Here is a 23,081-nt window from a genome sequence, read left to right on the forward strand (position 1 = left end):
GTGTTAGATAACAATCAATAACAATGTTGTTTCACTGGAATAGCGGATTTGTTTCGGCGAACCACACCGGAAGAAGACGCTTTGGTGAACGGTACACACGTGCAGGCAGATTAAGGTGTATCAATATGACTACCGCGATACGCACAGCAGTACGATCGATTCACCCGTTCACAGGAACGCATTGGCGATCGATAGTAATCAAATAATCACATAACGGCGCAACGAAATGCAGGTCAGTGCAACAATCACAAGCGCGATGCGGTGTACCAGCCGCAATGCAATTCGTTACTTGTCGGCCAGGGTTGCAATTCGATTGCAAACTTGACTTGATGGAAAGAGATTTAAGCAACTAAATGGTACTAAATGGGGTTGTGTGGTGGAGAAGCTTATAAAAAGGGGCAGATTTCCCTCCCTCCCTCCCTTCCCTTTTGCATATCTATTATGCAAATGCGTTCCAATGACATTGTGTTCATGAATGATCCGGTGCTACTGCAGGAAAGTAAAAATCGATCAACATAATCGAATGCATTTTGATTTGTGTGACATGGTTCGTCTGATTCTTCCATTGCTATTTTGACGAACGGCATCCTTCATAAATTGCTTATTAGATACCACATTCGACCGCCAATTACTTTAAATAAATAGGACCGTGAGATTTGTGGCAGATGGAACAGAACCTATGTCCTATGGACCTATGTCCAGAAATAAATCCTATCGTTGGTTTCAAATTATTTAGGTAAGCTTTATGACGAAATGTTCTTGTGGACTCTAATATCGGTTTCTCTCATAATCTACAACCCGTCGGTCTCATATCTCGTAGCAGTTCTGCAATCTCGTTACTGATAGCTGATAGGGCTCCCAGCCAGTAGCGTATGTAGCATCTTGGAAACCCTTAGCAGAATGCAAGTTCGGAACCCCTTACTGAGCCCCTTGCGGCCGCGCGGTTTTCGTATCGTTATACACGCCACTGCCTCCAACTTCCATTCCGAGTAACACCTACAAAGTAAACCTTCTCCCCTAGAACCCCGGAATGGCAGGCAGATACAACCCATTTTTTTTATTTTATTAGCATCATTAACTTCTTTTCAAGACTCTTGCTATTTTCGACAACGATAGCATTTTTCCAAACCAATTATTACTCCGCGTTATCATCTCACAAGTAGAGGGCGCTAGTGTTCTCAACGTATCATTCGTACTAACGGTAGGAAAATATGAAAATATTACATTGTATTACTTGAGTTTACGCTTTATAGGTGCTTGATTTGCTCCATAATTCTTTGGATTACACATTTATTGTGTTGTATACGCATTATAAGCAAGTATTTTGATCTAGCGACTGTTTGTAGATCGTTTTTTGAGCAAAGAAACAAAAGAAGTCTTGCAAGTTTTGCTAGTTTTGATTTCAATGAATTTATGTGAAATAGATTTGATTCAACTAATATCGCTTTACAATGTTTTCTGTGGGTTTTTTTTACAATACAAATTAGCGTAGAATTTTTGATATTTTTTTTACAAATTTAAATTATATTTTACCCTACGAAATGCAAATCGTTTTGAATAATACAGCGCTGAACTGCACCCTATATACAAAACCCGTTTGATACGTCAAAACCTCTCAGTCCCGATTAACCGGGGAACTGCTTCCACTGGTCACGGATAAGTGAGAGCCCTGTTGTATTTGCAAGCGAATAAACAATTGAAGCACATCGATGTGTCGTCTCCCGTAATTGTAGTGTGTGCTTCCTTGTTGTGTGGTGGTTGTGCTGGACGGTAGTGTTGTGGTGTCCCCCTGTTTGCTTCCGCACTAACAAAAGAAGCAAGTCCGCAATCGTGCACAATATGTCTGGAAGAAAACGGCAGCCCACGGAGCAATAGATTCGCCCTGTGTCCCCCGCACGTGTAAGCAAGTGTAGGTGTGCATGTGTATGTGTATCTTGTGCAGGAGCTGCTGCACCAGCTCGTATCACACAAGGGTTTGCAATTTGAAGATGTAGAAGCAATAGAGAGGAAATACGAATCGCATTAGAAAATATATCCCCCGAGTGAAGTGTTCCAGTGTTTTCTGAAGAATCACTGCACTGCACACAAAAAAGTGCAGCTCGAAGTGCAATCAGGGCGTATATGCGTGTGTGGGTGTTGTGTGTGTGCATCGATGTGTTTTGTGTTGTGAATGGTGTAGATTCTGTGTGCACCGAACGTGTCTCGTATGCTTCCGGGCCATCCGCCGTGTGTAGCTGTGTTTTTCTGTGAGTGTGCAGAAGCAGCAATCATTGCCAGAGCTTCTCCAGATCGATCGAGTGAGGCTGTGGGCGCGTCTTGAAAGAGCGCTGTAATCAGCTTGCGATTGTTTCACGATTGTAGAAGTGTAAGTGACAGTGTGAAGCTGTGTGTGTGTGCGTGTTGATCTGAAGGCTAGTACATACGCTACTACTGTCCCAAGTGTAGTGTGAAGCTGTGCCCGCTGCTCCCTCAATCATCGAGGGAGGCCCTTCGGAGTGACATGAACTCCCGAATAAAGTAAGTACTTCAAGACAGCAGCAGCAGCAGCAGCATCGTAAGCACTTTGCTCATTGACCTGTCTCAAGCTCAAGCTCTAGCTCCGTAGTAAATCACAAGTGCACGGCTGCTGCGGGAGAGAGACTAAGGGCCCAGTTTTTTTTTGCTAGTTGTCCCTGCCTGCCTGTTTCATTGTATGGGTCATTCATTCATCACGCGCAATGGTCACAAGGACAACGGGCGAGGTTAGGCCGTGATAGAATAGAAGAAAATCTAGGCCGAGTCGCAAAGAGCGAACCAACCTATCTTGCACAGCATCCAGCATCCATAGCGTGAAAAAAGACGGGAAAAGGAGAGCACGAGAGAGAGAGAGAGTCCCTGAAGGACGAAATTTTGAGATGAGCGCTACTCACGCGGTAGTATGTAGCTATGTACATCGTCGTATGTATGTGTGTTACTACAGCTACAGCTGCTGATGTATTTCTTCTTTTTTCTACTGTTTGCAAACCTTATCTCCACCTAAACAAAACCATTCCCTTGAAATGCCTCATCCCCTTGCCAGAATCCACTCGGCAGAGAGAGAGAGCGAGCGAGGGAGAGAAAGAGAACCAATTTTCCTTCATTCGGATCGTTTTTCCTTACCCATCGTCTTGTTGGGAAAAATGTCTCACGTACAATAAAAAGGCCCAATTTTCTCGCTGCCTCAATTCTCGTCGTAGGCGTCCTTATCCTTGCCCGCTTTGCTTTCTTCTGGCTCCTTGAGTGCTCCACATTTTCTGCTCCAGCAAGAAAAAATAAGGTGTGCCCTTTCGGTTGGAAAATACGGATCGGCTCGAGAACTGGGTTTCCGGAGCCTGCCTCAACAAGAACAGGCTCACTGATACCCGCTTTCAATGGTTGCTTGAGAATGGTTGGACAGGTTTCGTGAGCTGCCTAGAAGTTCCTCAATTGTAGTTCCCTTACTTCGTCCAGCCCTTGCTTTCGAATCTAAGTAGGCGTATCTAAATCGCTTCAAACGTCAATTTGTAGTTCCGAATGCTCTCCACTTGACGAACTGCGTGGCGTGCGTGCCAGTTCCCCATTCGGCAGGTTCTGCATCATAAACTACCCGTTTTCTTATCGTGTTGACTTGACCCGTGTACTCTGTTTCGATTTTCTTTTAGGGAGGATGTCAGCCGACTGTTTGAGTTCTGGTGTGAAATTGCCCCGGGTACGGCAGACGACTCTGCGCCGGGACACATCGTGGAAAGCTTCCCGGAGTCGTTCAAGGATGCGAAGGTTACCGCCGACATTCCTGCGTTTGCGTTTCCGTGTGCGTTTGAAAGGTGAGTAAGAAGCGCTGTCAAGAGTTGGCAAACCACTTGACGGATTCATAAGCGTTGGCGAAAGGTGGTGGTGGTGGTGGCCATCAAATAAGACGGAGTAGTCACAAAACAGGCATTCCAGTTCCAACACCCAGTGTCATGGCACAGTGTCAATGGCTGATTAAAAAAGTCTCACACTCGCTTTGGACGTGCCTTCGATAGTAATGAAGAGGATTATTGTTCTCTATTTCCTTCCGATGGGGAAAAAATTCGACAAGTGGCTACCAAATTCAACAGTTTTACCCCGACCATTCATACCGTCGAGGCATTCGTTCGTTCGTTCGTGACGTACACAATTAGAATTCACTTATCAGCGAACAGGCGGCATAGAAAAAGCCCTCGCCCGGGCAAAATTCCTCCACCATCGGTGAGTCCAGCTCTGCCAGGGGTGCTGACGATGATTTGACTTTTATCGCTTCGCTTTTCGACCGTGAATTGTTATTTATGCTCTCCACAACACCAACACGGGTGCGCCTAGCTACTCCGGTCTACGATTTAGTGTTCCTGTGGCTCGAAGCCACCCGCCACCATGACGCGCAAACCAACCACACCGGACGGAAGGAAATCGGACCGAAAATGCTTCCTAATGAGCGAATTTTAAACAGACACCCAATAATAATGTTGCCACGGCTACGACGAAGTTTTTGTTGTTGCTGGTTTTGATTGTTTTTCCCTTGTGATGACCACGGTGGTCGGTCTTTTGGGAGGGCTTTTTATTATTGATTGAGGTGCGTGGAAGGAAAAAGGTGTTTAGGAGAGGATTTGTTAGTTATGAAAATTTTGTTTCTGATTTAAATCTTTACTACCACCTGTAGTGAGCCGTTTCTGCCTTATGGCCGACTGTTTGACTCTATTTATTTACACATTTATGGTGGCTAGACTTACCTAGCGGCAGGGGCTCCCGCTCGAAGAACATTGACCTTGACGGGTGAACTTTGCTAATTAGTGTAACGTTTTCATGACCACTTTCCCGCTCTTATCCAGCTGGATCGTGATTTGATTGATAATCTTGAGCAACAGCTATGTCTAGCGACGTTGTGTTTTGATGGATTACGTCTGCAACATAACTTTTAAGTCAGACGTATTTCGATTTCCTATTAGAATAAGAGCGGAAGGTAGACTAAGGCACGCAGAAATCTCCAAGGCACCAGAATGTCTTTCTTAAAATCAGCTGGACAGACAGCACTCATGAGCTGTTCCTTAGGAATTTTATTGCTCCGTCGCAAATACAAGGTAGACACCTCTGTTTACATAAAGGGTACATTTGGACGATTTGTATGGCGAGTGAATCATGGTTTCTTAGTGTCAAGAACTCTACCAACCAGCAACGATTACCTGTTTAGCGCGCTATGTTTGCAGCTGGATTGTTGGACTCTCGCTTGAAAACATTGCAGAAAAAAATCACGGTACCGGACGATTTCGGGTCGATCGCATGATAGCGTGTTTCGGTGTTGAGTTTGTCTAACCCCCTACTTACTGGTTATGTGGCGAAAAATAAAGCCCAGCAAACCATTGTATGACAAGTTTGACCCAGTGCGTTGTTGAGCGGATGTGTAGAGCACCGATTACCGCACAATTCTGCTACACAGCATGCTACCGAATCATTAGCAATGCTAGAGTCTTACTCTTAGTTAGATTGGGTTGTAAGATGAGAATTCTCCGTATAAGTTCTAGAGAATGAATTATGAATGAGTTCCTAAAGACGGTTCACATTCCGAAACCACGGTAGTTATGAGCTAACAATGACTGGCATTACTATGCACTTGCAGACGGACTATTCCGTCAAACATTCAATAAATCGCTTAAATGTATAAGGTTGGTTAGGTTGGTTTATAGAGACTTTGAGCAATTAGTCTTCATTTGTCGCTGCTCAAATTTATAATGTTTGTGAAAGTGTTACCAATGCTTTCTATATTATTGAATAATGCCAGGCTGTTTTTTTAAAATAATATTTGTTTTAAACAACCCGGCATTTCAAACCAGAGCCGGTTCAAGTGCTTGCCAAACCCTAGAATCCTTTTTATATCAATAATACCTTCAGAATCCTACAACTATTCTATCTACTACCTATTTACTTAAATTATAACTGGAGAGATGCTTATTGTATGAATCCATCGCGAAATGCGCCATGAATGCAGTGATTGCTTATGATTTTAGAGAGACGTCGGCTCGGCAACTTAAATACGCCTTACAGGAAGCATTGTGTCTACCGCTGCTTCTTTAATAGTCTTATTGAATGAAGTCATTTTAATCTACCCATGTTTGTACCTCTTCACTTCGTTCGAAATCTGGCACAAGCGTTATGATCCATAAAGAATTGTTTTATGCATGATTGGTTGTCGCTTTTTTGCTGATTGTCAAGCTTCGATGATTTTTCGGTGGTTTAAACCACAGTACATCTGCCTTTGAGCATTAACATTGATTGCATTAAAAATACGCAAATAAAAATCGACAAACTCGGTTACAGAAAAGTGCAATGTTGATCAATTTCCACATTTGTTTATGAATTTAATCTTCGTTTAATTGTATGACTTTTCGAACGTAATCAAATAAACCCGTCATGCAAATGGCATAACCTAGGTAACCGGCTTTAGTACGTACCTTTTGATTGTCTCATAGTGCATGATAATGATATCGGAATTTAATCAAATTCCTATCTCTCTACCCATCCATCCATCCATCCGACGCGTAACGCTATTAAAGGGAAGAGAAAATCGTGTGCCCTTCGTAATGGTAAGCACACACACACACACTCATATGCCAACGGGGTATCATGCGACGCTTGGCGCTTGGTGCTGGAACACTGGACATGGAGCGGGATTTTTTCACTTCGTTAGTACCATTTAGGTTTGCGCTGTTTGCGCGCTGTGACCGCATCGCATTCATTATCGCTTGCAAATCGCGTCCACTCCACCGGGAGTGTCCAGCGAACGCGCGCGCCCGATCTTGCATTGTGACGAACGTGCTGCTGGACAACGCTGCCGTTGGCTTTTGCTTTCGAGAGTGTGTGGCCTCCCGATTTGGCACGTATATTATGCAAAACTGGTAACGAACGAACCGGCCGCATGCTCTCCGTTACGTTACGCCACATGTCGTGAGGGAGGAGGCGTTGACTACGTTGGTGGGTGGACATAGTTTCTCCCCTTCTGCTGCTTGTTGTTGTTTCTGGAGAAGTGCATGCCGGATGTGTCGGTGTCGGTAAAGTCGTCGTATTTCGAAACGCCGTCATCATCATCATTCCGATACCTTCTACTGTTAGGGATTGGCAAGTTCAGCAGAGGGACCGCCATTTGTTTATGTTTGGTGTTTCTGTTTCCTCATCGAATCGGTATTGCGATCGGAAACAGGGGAGTTCCGATGGTGTCTTCCTTTCAAATGCAACAGTTAGATAGGCCGAATGTCGGTGATGAGACCGACGATGACGTTAACGAACGGAGCCGGCACCAGTCCAATGTATGTATATTTATCGAATTACATCCAAACGAGCTAACCGAGGGCTAACAACAGTAACAAGATTAGCGGCTAAGCATTTATCGCCGAGTTGAAGGCCAACTGTGTGTGTGTGTTGATGATGATTGGGAAAAACGATATGGGTCAGCGGCGCGCGTTAGGATAGCCACCAGGGATGGATCGTTTCATTTCGCCGTACGCAAACAACCACCAGCCAAGGGATTTTAGGCTTTTAGGGAATGAAAACGCTTACGGCGGGGCAGGCACGCATCGCCCAATGCTAATAATTGGCTTCTGGGCGGTTCGGTTCTGCTTCCACCAATTATCATGCAATGGTCGTAAATGTCTTCACTACCGGCGGAGGTCCCGTTCCAGTTCATCGGATTCGATGCGATGCGTGCGATGTTTCCGGCTCTGCTGGTGCTGCTGCAACACGATACCCACATAATATCTTGCCCATCTTGGTTGAATCGATCGGTATGTCTAAGCGCTGACGACCAGCGATGCCTTAGGAGGAGGATGAAAGAAAGGAATGTCACATTCCGATGCCTACCACCATCACAAGAAGGCGACAGGCAGGGGCAGACACATATCAAAAAGGGCGGAGGAACCTGATGCTTCTTGACGAAGACACTTCTGGGTAGACGAATGATGGGGGTAGATCTGGTTGCCGGACCTTTGCGGCTTCGTATGAATTGGAGCACCGTTTCCGGTTTGCAGGACATTGCCTTCATGACCATGTGCGCGTGTGTCTGTCTGTGTGCTTTTGTGGTCCTATATTAACGTCCGTACCAGCATCAATTACGCTGCACTTCCGATGATGAAGAAACACCGCGCGCGATCTTGACGATTGACTGCTGGCTCCGTAGGGAACTGACTGGTTATTAGTTGTCGCCCTGGCGGACGATGGAATTCATCGCTCATCATGGACACCGTGGTGAGCGCGGTTTTCCTTCCAGCGCCGCTGTGTACGAACGAACGATCGCTCCGATGCATTTTATGTCCGGGTGACGGTCATCGGAATTTTACTGCCGCTAATCTTCCTCGTGATGGAAGGAAATTATCTTACGGCCATTGAATAACCACCCTTCTGCGTGGCGTTTCGGGAAGAACTCTAGCACTAGCTGCGGGAGACAAAGAAGTGGACGTGGACGAATTGGTTGGCAGCGGAAATATGGTGCTTTCGACCTTAGCGCGTTGTTACGGATCCATTCACCTTCAGTTCATTCCACCACACTCGGACCACGATAGCGAGAACTGCGTACGGCGCGGGCTGACACAACCTGACGTGCTCTCGATACCGGGAACTGCTGTAGGCTGACCGGGTGACTCATCGCCACGGGCGGCAGCATATGCTGGCGTACGGGGTTTTTTCGATAGCAGAGAGATTGGTCATGCAACACCGGTTCACGCCATCATGACAATGGGGTCTGAAGTTATTTTTCGATGGTTTTTTTTCTTGTTTTTTGTTGAGTGTGTGTAGTTGCGGTGTATTTTGAATGGCCGTTCGACACTTTACTACTGCGAGCTAAGGCTGGAAGCAAACATTATCTAATTGCTGTATGATGATCATTGCTGGGGATTTTTGTTTATCTACTCTCAGCTTTTTTTGCTTGCAGTTGCGGCAAGTCTACTCTCGAGATATAGCTTCATCTAGAAGTTAGTTTATCACTTAGTAAGTATGTCCACCAGCCGAAACGAAGCATGGTTTGTGCCGTTTCGGAGGGGGAGCCAGTAGTGTGGGGCTAATATTTAATCAATTAATTACTCATCACTGAACTCTCGTGGCGCACCTCGGCCACAGACAGCATGGGAAGCAGCAGTTAACCACGCGAAGAGGAGTAGGGCCATGGTCACCGCAACAAGTGGTTTATAATTCACGTAACCGACCCCACCACGGTCAAACTCCGCTAAACTTCACTGACCAGCTTCGCTAACTTTGTCGAATTAATGAATTTTGTTCGCAGCGCAACGACTTCTCCTGCAAGACATCCAACGGAGCAATCTGTTGCTTTCTGCCGCCATCGTGTGACTTCCATGATTTTTTTTTTGCGGTTTGCGTGCAACAGAACAGGAAATGACGCCTTCCGAGGGAAGTTCCGGTGATGATATAGCTCCGTCCGACAAAGGCAACCAAAATAGAACCATTCCCTAGTGAAACATGGTCGAATAGTGTTGTGTCATGTAGTTTTAATAATGAAAACTTTAAGAGGCAAGCCGAGTTTAGTTCGCGAAAAACGGCGAATAGCGTAATGAGTCATTGCCACTATTATTCTCCTGCGATTTAACTTCACGGACAGATATTGCGAGTAACTTGTGGCCGACACACACTCAGCGTGAGGGTTGCGAACGGTTGGGCAAACGCACGGTTATCATGCCACATGGGTTTGGCCTTCTTATCTTGTTTCATGCTTCACTCCCTTTAAAGGTCGTTTACTACCTTTTTACGCTGTCCCGGTCAATCAATCATGGCCGGCAAGTGGAAGATTTAATTTCATTGAAGAAGAGCACTGAGGGCTAGCTCTTTATCGTACGATTTTAAGGATGGACTTTAGGCAGACACATACGAGTGCTGTCCCTTTGATTTGCAAGAGAAAGATAGAACTTTCATGAAGTTTTCTGACCCTCCTCAATATAGCTCTGCGAGGTTCTGTCACAGGTTTAATACACGTTAAAGTATGCATTGACCTACCCAAATATTTGGTGACTTGAAAAGAAGTTTGCTTACATTCAGGCTATATCGTCCAATGCAATAACTGCGGAAATTGGTTTCAGATATCAGTATCAGATATCTTTATTTCTGTTTATCGTTTAAATATTTTATATTTCTATTCAAAAGTTATAATTATTTTCCATTATTTTAACTGCTCCAACATTGACCTCTTACTCCACAGCCGCACAATTCAGGTGCACTCGTTCGTGCTGACCAACATCGACTCCAAATGGCGGTTCGGGTTCTGCCGGCACGATCCAAAATCACCCACCGCGATGGTGATTATCACGTACCTTCCGTGGCACGATACGTTCATGCGCTTCCTGAACGTGTTGGCCGACATCCGGAAAAACCGACCGAACGAGTTTGCCTCGTTTCTGGCGGAATCGTACAACAAAGGTGTACCGGAGCCGGGGGCCTGCCTGAAGCTGCACTACGACCGCGCCTCCCAAACGTTCCTGTTCCAAAGACCTCAACAGTTCCAGCTTCCCAGTATTCCGGAGAACGTAAGTGCGGTGCGGAGCGGTCCGATCGATCGGGGTTTTTTTTATGAAATTAACTCCCATTTCTGTCCTTTCCTCTCGCAGCACAATCTCAATCAATACTACAACTTTGTGGAACCAAAGTTCATGATAGGCATATTTGCCGCTATGCTGGCAGAGCGGCGCATCATATTTGTTTCGCGACGGCTGGACATCCTCTCGTCGTGCGTGCAGGCGGCCAACGCGTTCCTCTATCCGATGGTATGGCAGCACATCTTCATACCGGTGCTGCCGATGCAGATGAAGGACATACTGGCCGCCCCGATGCCGTTCCTGATCGGCGTGCCGGAAGCGGTGTACGAGACGTTGCGGCGGGAGGAGATTGGTGACGTCGTTATACTGAACTGTGATACGCGAACGCTGGAAACACCGTTCGACGATGTGAAAAGTATGCCCCAGGAGTTGGTTAGCTCGCTCAAGAAACAGCTCTCCAACCAGGCCGATCATCGGGGCGATCGGGTTTCAAAGATATTTCTAGGTACGGTTCCGACGGTTTTTTTGTGGCCATGTCGAGCGCCGATTCTTAACTTTCGTTTTTCCGTTGCGTTGCAGGTATTCTAGTGCAATTAATCGGTGGATATCGGGATGCGGTAAAGTTTAACGATAAAATTACCTTCGATCCGGAAACGTTCATCGAGTCGCGACCATCGCATTTACGACCGTTTTTGGACAAAATGCTCGATTTGCAAATTTTCCAACAGGTTTGTTGTATGTTCTTGTTGGTTTGGAAAATTCCTTACTGATTCGTTTTTGTTTTACCTTTTTCGCTCTCCCATCAGTTTATCGAAGAACGGTTGGATATGCTTAATACCGGGCAGGGATTTTCGGACGAGTTCGAGGTGGAGTATTTCCGGTACGCGGAAAAGTCGGGCCGAAAGACGAAACAGTACAAGGATCTGCTGAAAAACTTCAAGGATAAGGTAGTGTCGTTGGTTCGGTCGTGACCACATTTTCCATTCTGGTTTTTTGTTTTTTTGGTTGCTTCCCATTCTGTTATTGCATCCCCCCGTCCCTGTATGTGGTTTCATTCGATTTGGCACCTTTCGGTTGTTTGGATTTAATTTTAATACCAGGCAGCACTAAACGTTTGAAAATTTTCTATGGTAGATTTTATAGTAGAATCTTGAGAGAGAGAGAGAGGCGAGAGAAATTCATCTACACAGGTGAACGATACTTGTGATTGTGATTATTTCAATTGTACTTAACATTCCGAGTTGTGATGATTGCATACCCTTGATTAAGTTATTTTTTAACACACCTTATGCTTAGACAATTTGATGCAACGCTCTAGGACAATATTTTGTGTGTTTCGGTCGATACCGAAATGGATAGTAAAGCCAGTTATTATAGCACTCACGTAAGATTTCTCAATAAAGAATTGCTTGTGATCAATTCGTACACTTATGAGTTTCAATTATGCGCTAGATGATTTGTTTGCTGCCCTTCCGTTAAGTATCTGTATGATTTTGCCCTGTAAACTGTATCATCCTTCCTTTGTTGGCTGTTCCGTTTCTAAGAAAATTCATTCATCAATTATTAAGCTCACCATTCTGCATCTTTTTCATGTCTTTCTTGCGCATCATCTCGCTACGTGCTCTGCCGGCACTGGTTACACTGTTTTCACTTCATGCATTTTCACCAAAATCGAAAACCCCGTCACATTCTGGACCGGTTGTGCTTTTCGCTACCTCTTCGCAACGCTTCGTTCACTCCACAACGCTCACGGTGCATGTGTACTACTACTACTCCATCCATGATTATTGCGCCCATCATCAACACGTCGATACTCAAACGTTTGTCCTTATTCATGGTTTCGCTGGGGTGTTGTGTGGCGTGATCGCTATCTCTGGTGTGTCCCGCCGCTTTCGGGGCAAACCTTCTTCGCTGTGCTGTGTTTTGTGCTTGCCATCTGGCTGTGCGATCGCGGGGATGTGTTCCATCGACAAATGCCGCTACCATTTTTGCTGCTGCCATTCCTGCCGTTTGCTGTTGCATTCCCTAGACTAATCCAGCTGTACGTTCGGCGGTCAAATCGGTGAGTGGGTTTTGTTGTAACATTTCTCTCTAAACAAACACCTTACTGGCATGTTGTTTATGCTTGGTGTGATGTGTTTTTGAAAGGTTTGCAGTATCAATACCGCTTGATAAGATGGTTCATGCTAACGCACGACTAATGCTGTGGTTTTCCATTTTAGGTCAAGGAAGGTGGGAAAGGTATGAAGACTGCTTACAAAGGCTTACGGTCAAAGTTTCGCGAAACGACCCCACCGAAAACCAAGCTCGACAGTAGCAGTAGCTTGCATCTGCACCACCAGTACGACGTCGGCGGCCATCACCAGTCGGCGCCCAACTCGCCCGTCTTTAACAAGCGACCGCAAACGATCGCCCTGCCGGACGATGTGTACCACACGCACAACCCGCACCAAATGCTTACACCCTCGTCAACCTCGCTCCACAACTCACCACATATCCTGCTGGGCAGCCACCATCATCACCATATGCATCAGTCACTTCCGCAAAGCAATGGTGTCGGAGCCGGTGGGGGCAGCGCCGGCAACAGTAGCAGTGCCGGGTATCATAGCTCGGCCTCGGCCGCGATGACGCGCAGCGGTAGCAGTGCTGCGGGCAGCACAAGCCACATGAACAACAATCACAGCTACGCCAACAGCACCAACAACAACAACATGACCAGCAGCAGTGCGAGCGACATTCGCAGCCCAACGCTTAGCCCCACCAGCTCGAACTCGTCGTCCGAGATGAACCTGTGGCAGGAGATGCAGCACCATCTGACGCTGTTTAAATCGCCCGCCGTTAATCGAAATGTAAGTAGGCATGATCGATTGCTCCCCTGGTCCGGCGGGGGAGTGTCAATATATTTTCTATTCCGTAGCATGAATGCCACTCTACCCACACTGCTCTGCGCTCTCTTTCTCCTGCCAGACATGGCCAGAATGTCGGCGGTGAAATGTGCTGCGATGAATGAAATTTAAACTTTATAGTTTAGTAAACTGTTTCTCTTTCGTTTCTGATTTATTGTTATCATCACCGTCAGGGGATGATCGTTTATCATTTGCGCCCTGCCGAGCACAAACAGGTGCTGTTGTGGCTCTTGCGAGAAATTACTAAAATTACGCCATTGTTTTAGTTTTTCGTAGTGTTTGAATAACAATTTTATTGTTTTGATTTTAGTTTTTCATGCCAGAAAGACTTTGTTTTATTTTGTTTTCATATTTTAAAAAATGCATCCGTTTTGCTGCACACGAATTATTAACGAAGCATAAGCAAATGAAGGAACGCAAATGCATCCTCTTGTGAGCATCACACAATACAGTACAGTTTTGGTTTTGGATCGAGTATATCGTGATTGTTGCGCGCGTGTGTGTGTGTTTTTTTAAATGGTACTTTTTGTCACTAACAACTGTAACGTCTTTGATTTTGATGCTGCATCATGAGTGCTAGTAGTTTTGACGAGTGCTGTAGAGTAAATATATTGAAGTGAAAACTCCGAGACACCACAACATTAGTGTATGTGTGTGCAGGTGATTTATTGAACGATCTGATGAGTTATAAGCTGATGTTGCATATATTCAGGCGTAAAGCGCCCTTCTAAGTTTATAATCGAATGTGTATTCCAACAGTGATTATTCGATTCGATCCTATCGATGGATATGATGGTCTGTGTGATGCTCATGTATCGTTTACAGATTACACTCAGTCGGTGCATTCTGCATAGCGTTGGTACTGTTAAAGATGGGTGTTCCATCATCTCACACTTCGGTTTGGGGGTTTTGTGGCTCATACAAAATCTATTCTACGTTAACAAAACCAAAAGAAAGCCATTTAAAATTAGCTTCATCGTTCATCTTAGCTGTGAATATCAAAATGCATTACCACTCTCTATCTCTATCTCTATCCTGTGCCGAACTCTTGCACGCATCCATTCATTCTGTTACTCACACTCTCGACATATACATGCATATATATATGCGCACACACACATTTCTTCCGTGCGTGTGGGTTTGTTTCTGTATGTGTGCGTTTGTGTTTGCGTGATGTTTCATTGGTCCTTTCCTGTCCATGCTGGGGCAAACCCTATTCTGCATCTGCCTCCCTTGCAGCTCAAGCCAACGAACAGTGCGGAAGGCGGGAACACTGGCAGCCGGCCATCGTCCCGGGCGGGAGCGCCGGTCAGTCCGCCGGGTGGAAGCGGCAACGCACTACCTCGCATACAAGAGTCGGTGGCAGTCGGGTCGCAACCGCTGCTCAGCTTGGATCTCGACGATTCGCGACAGGGTGCCGGTCGGGCGTGCAATAGCTGCAATAACAATGGCAGCGGCGGCGACTACCACGAGGACGATCAGTCAAACTTTGATCTCTCGCCCGATGCGCCGTGTCCACCGATACCGCCCAGGCGCTTCCAATCGGCAGCCGACGCGCTCGCCGCCATTCAGATTTCTCCCCCGCCCATGTCACCTCCGTCGTCTTCCTCGTCGAACTCGTCGCCCTACCGTACCTACAACAACTTCATACCTCCCGTACCGAAGGCAAAGCCACCGATCGCCGTTCCCTCCGGTACGTCTTCCCCGTCGATCATCGACCAGTCACCTCCCTTACCATCCCCTCCGCCTCCACCACCTTTGAAAGCGCAGGGCGACTCATCCACCCGGCGCAACGATATCCTCCAGTTCGATGACGAGGAGGAACAGCTGATCACGCTTACCACGACGACGGCGACGGTCGGTGGAAATGCGGGCATCGCGACGACCACGACCACCACCAGCATGTCGATGACGTTCGGGCAGCCGGTGGTGGTTCGCAAGCAAGAGCTCTCACCCGCGTCCAACAATAGCACAACAGTGCACAGCAATCACAAGATCCTGCCGCCATTGCTGGCAACGCAAACGCAACAGCCGAACGTACAAAGTGCAGCAACAGCTGGCAAAACGCCGCCCCTGCAGCATGCCTATACCTTGCCACATCCACCGAAAGCGCAAGCGCCCCAGCCACCGCAACGGCCACCGCTTGCTCCGAAGCCCACCTTCCGCAAAGAGGTAATGAAACTTGCCCTTTACCACACCTTCCACTGCTTTCTGCTGCTCTATTGCGTGTTTCTACTCTTTACGGTGCCCATCTGACCAAGGTGTCCTTATCTTTCCCTTTCACCCTGTTGTTTTTACGTTATTCGTCTTCTTCCAAATGTGTTCTACCCCGCGAATTGATTTTCGAGCAACAAAATCCATTCCATTTATCTTATCGGCTATCAATATTTGTTTCTTCAATCTTTTATCCCTTTCCCCCCCTCTGTCTTTTCTCTTCTGAACCCTCTTATTTATGTTGCGTTACTGCTCGATACTGCTTACTCAACGTTAATCCTTGTATGCTCCATTTCTTTTTGCCTGTACAACCCACTGAATACGCTCGTGACGATATTGTCTTCCTTGAATCTCACCAACAATGCCTCTCTAACACACACACACCAAATTTACTACGCCACGTAGTTGCTGGTTAAGATCGAGCGTAAGCTAAGTATGCAAACGGCGGCAAAGCAGGATGTTTAAGATGAGCTGCAGAACGTGTCCTCATCCCGCCCGAGGTTCCTCCCAATAACCACCTTGCCCCGTGCGAATGATACAAGCATGATGATAGATGTACATGCCTATCAGCGACATTTCTACTGACGATGTGTGTTGATGTTGTTGTCACGACTCTACCACGCCTTTACGCCAACCGAAACCCTAGCCCGTACCACATCGGCAGCCGAGCAGAGAGTACCCAGTTAACATTTCCCACAACTTTAATCACTATAGTAAGACCTGTTTGTATTTTCCCCCTTTACTACTTCTTGTCCAGTTTGTGATGTGTGTTACGTTATGTGGGCTTTTGTTTATGAATCCATCATATCCCTGTGGGGCCATTTTTTGGGGGCAGCAGGATCCTGCTGCTGCTGCTGCTGCTGGCTGTGTTGTGTTACCATTGTGTTTTTCATCATCGATAAATGTCGATCACGATCGCTATTTTTGTGTGGCACCATTTTGTTACGAATCATCTGCCTCATCAACTCCATCGTCATGCTCCGCTATTCTGTTCACCGCCATTAGCGCACACCAATGATCATCAAATCTGGTTGGGCATCATCATTATCGTCTGTACTGCTCATTCTGCTCAGTGTTTGTTTTTCCTTCTCTTCTCCTATCGCTTTGGAACGTACTCTGCTTACTATCGGTGTTTGTCTACGATCATTGTCATTTTATGGGAGTAGTACACTTTGGTATTATGAGTTAAATCAAATTGGGCTTAGCTAGAAATGGTGCATAAAGACCGCTCAAAGTCCTAGTGCTAAAGTGGTAGACGGTGCGCATCAGCGACCTAAGTTACAGGGTTTCTCAGGCATGTTCAATTCCAACTCGATAATGCTGTTTAACTACTTGATTTTGTACTATAATTGGTAAAAGACTCGAGAAGGCGCCCCCTAGAATCTTTTGTGTGCAGCACTATGGCCTGTCATTTTTATTGCACAGTGGGATTTTTGTATGGTCATAACTCGTTTCATATAAACATTGTGCATTGTTCGTTAATACTGTTACTAGACAGCGAGTAGAGCATGATAATATACATTGTAAGAAGTGATTTGAAATGTTATTATTCTTAATTTTCCTCCTTTTCTGAATATCTATGCCCGTTAACAAATATCCATCGTATCAATGTTCTGTTCCAGTCCTTACAGTCCGTTTATGTTGTAAGTCTGATTGGTCACTCCTTGTGTGACCAAAAATTATTACGTAGCTCCTGTAAGCCCATATAAATCAGATCAGGTCAGGATAGGAGGGATTTAATCGAATAATAAGCAATATTTCATTCGACTTTATTGAACCATTTTTGACCACACTGAAGGCACACTGTGAAGCATTCGCAACGTGTACTGCGGATTGCATACATTGAGGCGTAAATCCTACAGTGCCTTATAAAATTTGTCAAGGGGGGGGGGGGGTCTCTCTAGTCTTTTACCCTATAATTCCCAGGCTAAAGTCTGAATAGATAATAGAATTAGTGTTGAAGAGCTGTCTGTGAAACCCTGTAAGGAAGTTAAGTAAACGCTCCAACAAATCAAGTAACTTGCAGACTGTACTACTCCGTCAATCGTTCTCATCCTTTCTTTATCGTTCTTCATTCTTCCAGTGTGTTGTTTTAAAATCAGATCAGAACAACTTCATAGCCTATTTATTGAAATTTATTATAAAACTATTTGGAAGGTTCCAGTCGGTTGACTTTTTATTTGCAAAACAACTTTTTTTTTAAACAATAATCTATTATTTTAGTTGTTGCTTTATGAAGTGAATTGATTTAACTGCTTGGTAGATTTCGTTGATGAGTAGAACGTTGTTTATGTTTTTATTGCTATTTTAATTTGGTGTTTTTCTTAATTAAGATTTGCTCTTTAATGTTTGAATTGGACACGCTTTTACCGCTCAGAGATTTTCAGCACGAGTTTTTTTTTTAATGTTAATGCTTCCCTTTTTCGTTTGCTAATGCACTGGATTGGATTGGATGTGTGGTCAAATATTTTTTTAGATTGGATTTTGAGTCGTAAACTTTAGAAAGTTACTTTAACAAGTTGATGAATTCGTGATCTTTGCGCTGTTTCAATCTACCTTTGTAATGTTTTTTTTTTGCGCGTTGTTGCTTTTGGTCTGTAGATCGGGGGCTTTTTTTGAGCTACCGAACAAGTTCGTTTCGCTTTAGTGCCGGGTAAATGGTCGATTTCCTCCATTAAAAGTATCCTGCCCCAAAGGATGGTGGCCCCCCTTTGTGCACCGAAAACCCATTACACCCGTCAACTCCCGTGCGGCGGCCGTTACCTGCTGCTCCCTGTTCTCACACACCTACCGCCTATATTTCGCAGTCTCAAAACGGTGACACACCCGATTTCCCTGCGTCCGGAGCTGGAAGCGCAACGCCGCCGGTGAACGATGAATCCCTCGATCTAATCACACTGGACACCACCAACTCGAGCTTCGAGCTGGAGGACTTTGATCCGCTCAATGAACGGGCCAGACCAATCGGTACCGGTGGTCTGTCCGGCTCATCGCATGCGACTCCCAGCTCAGCACTAACAGCCCCCAGCTATGCGGCTGGCAGTAGCTTGGCAAACGCGTCTGGCGTGACGATGCCCACCGCATCCTTTCCCTCGACCAGCCTGAGCGTTAATAATCCGGTCTATCCTTACTTTACACCGCTTTACCAACAAAACGTCGCGTCTTCGCACCCCCATCCTCAACACCAACATCACAACCAACATCGGGCACTGCCAGGCACGGGAAGCGATGGACAATCACAGCGTCCGTTCAGTAGTGGCGGTGAGAGCACCAACTGCTCGTCCACTGGTGCTGGTACTGGTGCCAGTCCGCGGGCAAGCAGCGTCTCGGATGATTTCGAACTGCTGCGAAACTATGGTTTAGATAAATTCTCACTGCTGGACGGTGGTAGCACAAAGTCAACCGCACTGCACATGAACGGGAGCACTGGCAAGCCCGACCAGCAGCCGAGTACGACCAATCCTCTTCATAATGCGCAGGTTCCGAATGGCCGTCCGCTGGGATGCAACGGCAGCAAGTACCCGACGATGAACGGGAGCAACGGTCAGCCGAAATCTACATTCAGCAACTGGACGACTTTCGATTGATCATGGCAGGTGTTGGGAGGAAAGCTTGCGCCAGCTGCCAAGACGCGATAGTGGATAGTTTCACAACATGCACCAGAAGAAAGTCAGCAAATTTAAAGCTCATCTTTCGATGGGTGGTTTTGTGTTTAAAAAAAAAACGCCAGAGGCGCAGTCAGAAGCATGCATTAATCCGAGGTTACATCAATGCCTAGGCCATATTAGCCGTTTAATCAGTTATCATACAGCGAACAACTTAGAGCCAATACTGTTTTTCTTTGCGTGTGTTTAATATGTAAAAAGAAAGGTAAAACAAAACCCAGCAAGCAGTCTTTTCCGTTCTGTTCTACGTGTTATTTTATGTGTTTTCTTCTTTGTTTTGTATAGTGTCATATAGTGAGGAATAGTAGCGATTGGGCAGGTTTCAGTCCAGCACGGAGAGGGAAAGCTGTAGTTAAGTATGATTGTAGCAATGCTTCTCCGGCGGTTAAAGAAACACTAGTTTTACCGTAGTTAGCGGTAAGCATAGCTAAAACCATAATCGTAAAACGATTTAGAATAGAGCGAACATCTACGTTGGATTGTTTGAAAAGACATGGCACAGAATGGGAACGTATGCACAAACAAAGGCAGGCAGGATGAAGATGAGTAAGCCACAGTAAACGGCAGGACAGATTCTGCGGTGTCTTCTGGTGGTTGCGACTGGGGAATGTGGGGAATAAAGAAGATGTATGGAAGATTTGGACATCGTTTAACGCATTACCGCGACTACTAGTAGTGGTTAGTGCAGCAGAATTTTAAAGTATGAATCCGTTTGCCGCGAGTGAAAGGATTGTTGTTTAACCGTAACAAAAAGCATACACCAAATGCGGCTTGGCAGTAGAGGAGTTGGAGCGATCGCACACTCTGCAAAGAGCGTCCTAAGCCAGCGATATGGTTTTCAGGGCGAGTCATAGACATCAGGTACACAGGTAGTGCGATTGGAATGCCGGAGTGTGGGAATGTTTAGTTGAACGTAAATGTTCAAACGATATTTAGCTATTTCGGACATGAGTTCAGTAGAAAGTGATCATATAATATACTATTACTGCTTAAGACGATACTTTTAACGCATCTTTAGCTATCAGATGAAGCGCTCGGAAGACAAACCGCACACACAATATCATACAATCGTACTACGATAGATAAACCAAATATTCAAATACACAAACACACCCAATCGCCAACTACGGGGGGGGGGGATGTGATAGCGTTTAAGATATTTAGTCAAAATGTAACATGCGGTAGGTGGTTTAGCAACTTTTATCGATTCTCCGCGCGCGGAATACTGCAAACTTTTTTGCAAACATCACACACACACACACGATGCAGCTCAAATAGCCGTACTGGGAAAAAAAATGGGGAGAGAGAATAAGGGTGTTTTGTTCGCGTTCTTTTTATGTTTCGGTAATATGAGGCGCATAGTCTGCTCACACAAACACTACAGCTCTCTCTCTATCACCTAAACTCTATCGTGCATGAAGCTGTTGGCGATAAAACAGCGCCCCAAAACCATGCGTAACGACCAAAGCCGGGAGGGCGAGATGTTGTGTCGCAGCTTCTCCGTGTGTTCCGGGAGCTGTCGTGTGCAGTAGTAATACCACACACTCACACACATCACATATGATAGAATTTTTTTTAGTTAGGAAATGTAACGAAAAAAACAAAAAAACTTTAATACAATACTACTATACTGGCTACTGTAAGAAGCGCGGACTTCCAACCTTTAGCTGGAGTATCTACTCAGTCAGTGTGTTGGAGCTTCCCGAGCAGCAAAAGGGTCATACTCGTTTTACCACAATCTATCAATCGTCGGGCAAGTACCGGCACGAGCTACTTTAGTGTGAAACATGCAGGAAACAGTATCGGGACAGAATCAATCTTGCGAGCGCCGCATGTTTGTGAAGTTAAAAAATTAAATCAGCTGAAATATCTAAAAGAAGCGTTCGGCTAAGAAGAATGATTAGAAGTTTAGCAGTAAATAGCAAGCAAGATCATCATCATCATCCTTACTCAGAATGGCTAAATTTTAAACATTTAATCCTGCTCCCAAGATCATTCCCCAAGTTTTATGCTGTTGTCCCAGAAAAGGGTGGAAAAGGGTTGGAAAACCAAAAAGTATAACATCCGTTGTGCGTTTGCTGCTTCGTATATTATGTTTTTGCAAAGCGCGAATTGCTTCAAATAATCTACACTGTAATCGAATACGAATTGGGAATACCAAAAAAAAGGGAATCAATATAGATTTGTTTAAAAAAAAAACAAACCATGTTCAGGAACCAAATCATTCCAACCACCAACAGGGCATGCTTCTTTACTGAAGAGACAGCATACAGGGAAGGCTGGATGTTCTGTGCGGGATGGATACTGTGTGGGAAATGGACGAGAGCGGTAGAGCGAATTTTCCCTTGATTGGGTGTGTACGGTTCCAAAGTTTGTGGTGCGTGGTAGTAGAGCATAGAGATGGTAGAACAGACAGACTATATATATTGGAAAACACGGATGTTGAATGTCAAATAAAAGACGAAACATATTACATAAATGATGCAAATTCAGTAAGAGTCAACATATCACACACAATCAGGCTGTTTAATAAACAAATTACTTTATAAATTCCGGAATTTTAACACGTTGAACGGAACATCAACCACTGACCAGATCTTCACGATGCGGCAAATCGTGGAGAAGATGGCGGAGCAGCAGCTCCACTCCTACCATCTTTTCATTGATTTTAAAGCCGCATATGACAGCATAGCCAGGGTAAAACTATACGACGCAATGAGCTGTTTTGGAATCCCGGTCAAGCTTACCAGGCTTGGAAGAATGACAATGGCCAACATTACATGCCAGGTGAAGGTGGATGGAAAACTCTCAGGGCCCCCTTTGCTACCACCAAGGGTCTGCGCCAGGGAGATGAGCTTGCCTGTCTCCTTTTCAATCTGGCGCTGGAGAGAGCCATCCGTGACTCGGAGGTGGAAACTTCGGAGACCATCTTCTATAAGTCAATCCAGATCCTGGCATACGCCGATGACATCGACATCATTGGTTTGAAGCTCTTCTACGTAACAAAAGCTTATCAAAGGATCGAGCATGCGGCACAAAACCTCGGGTTAGAGATCAACGAGGCGAAAACCAAAGTGATGGTGGCACCACCAGCAAACCCTGCTAACAAACACTGGTTTATGCAGGGGTGATGTACAGATAGGTGACCGCACCTTCGAAGTCGTCCAAAATTTCACCTATCTGGGGTCAAAAGTCAGCACCGATAACAACATTGATGTTGAGTTACGCGCAAGGGTGCTGGTTGCAAACCGGTCATACTACAGCCTGAGGAAACCCCGTATGTGTGGAAGGACAATGGAGGAGCCGCTACAATGACGAGCTCTACGAGCTGTACGATGGTCTCACCATCGTCTAGCGCATTAGATTCGCTAGGGTCCGGTAGGCTGGTCACGTCATGAGAATGACACCGGACAACCCAGTCCGTAAAGTCTTTTTAGGCCGTCCACACGGACAGAGGAGGCGTGCTGGCCCAAATTGAGATAGAATGATGGCGTTGATGCGTCCGCCAGAACGGCCGGGATAATGGATTGGCAGACGACGGCGCTAAACCGTGGGCGGTATCGAGGATTGTTGCAGCATGCCAAGACCGCAAAGCGGTTGTAGCGCCTGATAAGTAAGTAATTAAGTAAGTAATTCCGGAATTTTATCGTTCCAAAGACAACACAGGTACGATAATATGTCTTTCGGATGTAATCCTCCGACATTGACTTTAGAACCGGTGACTTTAGACCTAATCGTTGAAACGGTCTTCACATGGC

General features: G+C 45.6%; 1 protein-coding gene across 5 annotated transcripts; it reads left to right on the top strand.

The window, feature by feature from the left end:
* Positions 1-1,651: 1,651 nt before the first annotated feature.
* On the top strand, positions 1,652-21,802 carry LOC118509955 (DENN domain-containing protein 1B-like). Of its 5 annotated transcripts, none has more exons than XM_036051317.1 (10): positions 1,652-2,517; positions 3,660-3,821; positions 10,205-10,529; positions 10,611-11,043; positions 11,118-11,266; positions 11,345-11,485; positions 12,568-12,600; positions 12,761-13,387; positions 14,684-15,616; positions 18,466-21,802. In XM_036051317.1, the coding sequence occupies exons 1-10, from the start codon at positions 2,501-2,503 to the stop codon at positions 19,243-19,245; spliced, it is 3,600 nt and encodes a 1,199-aa protein (XP_035907210.1). In that variant the 5' UTR covers positions 1,652-2,500; the 3' UTR covers positions 19,246-21,802. The 5 variants fall into 5 exon arrangements, with proteins under 5 accessions (XP_035907210.1, XP_035907212.1, XP_035907211.1 ...); XM_036051319.1 differs by lacking the exon at positions 18,466-21,802 and adding an exon at positions 16,064-16,258; XM_036051318.1 differs by lacking the exon at positions 12,568-12,600.
* Positions 21,803-23,081: the final 1,279 nt, after the last annotated feature.

Source organism: Anopheles stephensi, chromosome 3 (genome assembly GCF_013141755.1).
Source record: "Anopheles stephensi strain Indian chromosome 3, UCI_ANSTEP_V1.0, whole genome shotgun sequence".
Taxonomy (NCBI): Eukaryota; Metazoa; Arthropoda; class Insecta; order Diptera; family Culicidae; genus Anopheles; species Anopheles stephensi.

Coding starts and splice junctions, on each gene's coding strand:
- LOC118509955 (XM_036051317.1), top strand. Junction 10,530..10,610: donor TTCCCAGTATTCCGGAGAAC/GTAAGTGCGGTG, acceptor TTCCTCTCGCAG/CACAATCTCAATCAATACTA. Junction 11,267..11,344: donor ATTTGCAAATTTTCCAACAG/GTTTGTTGTATG, acceptor CTCTCCCATCAG/TTTATCGAAGAACGGTTGGA.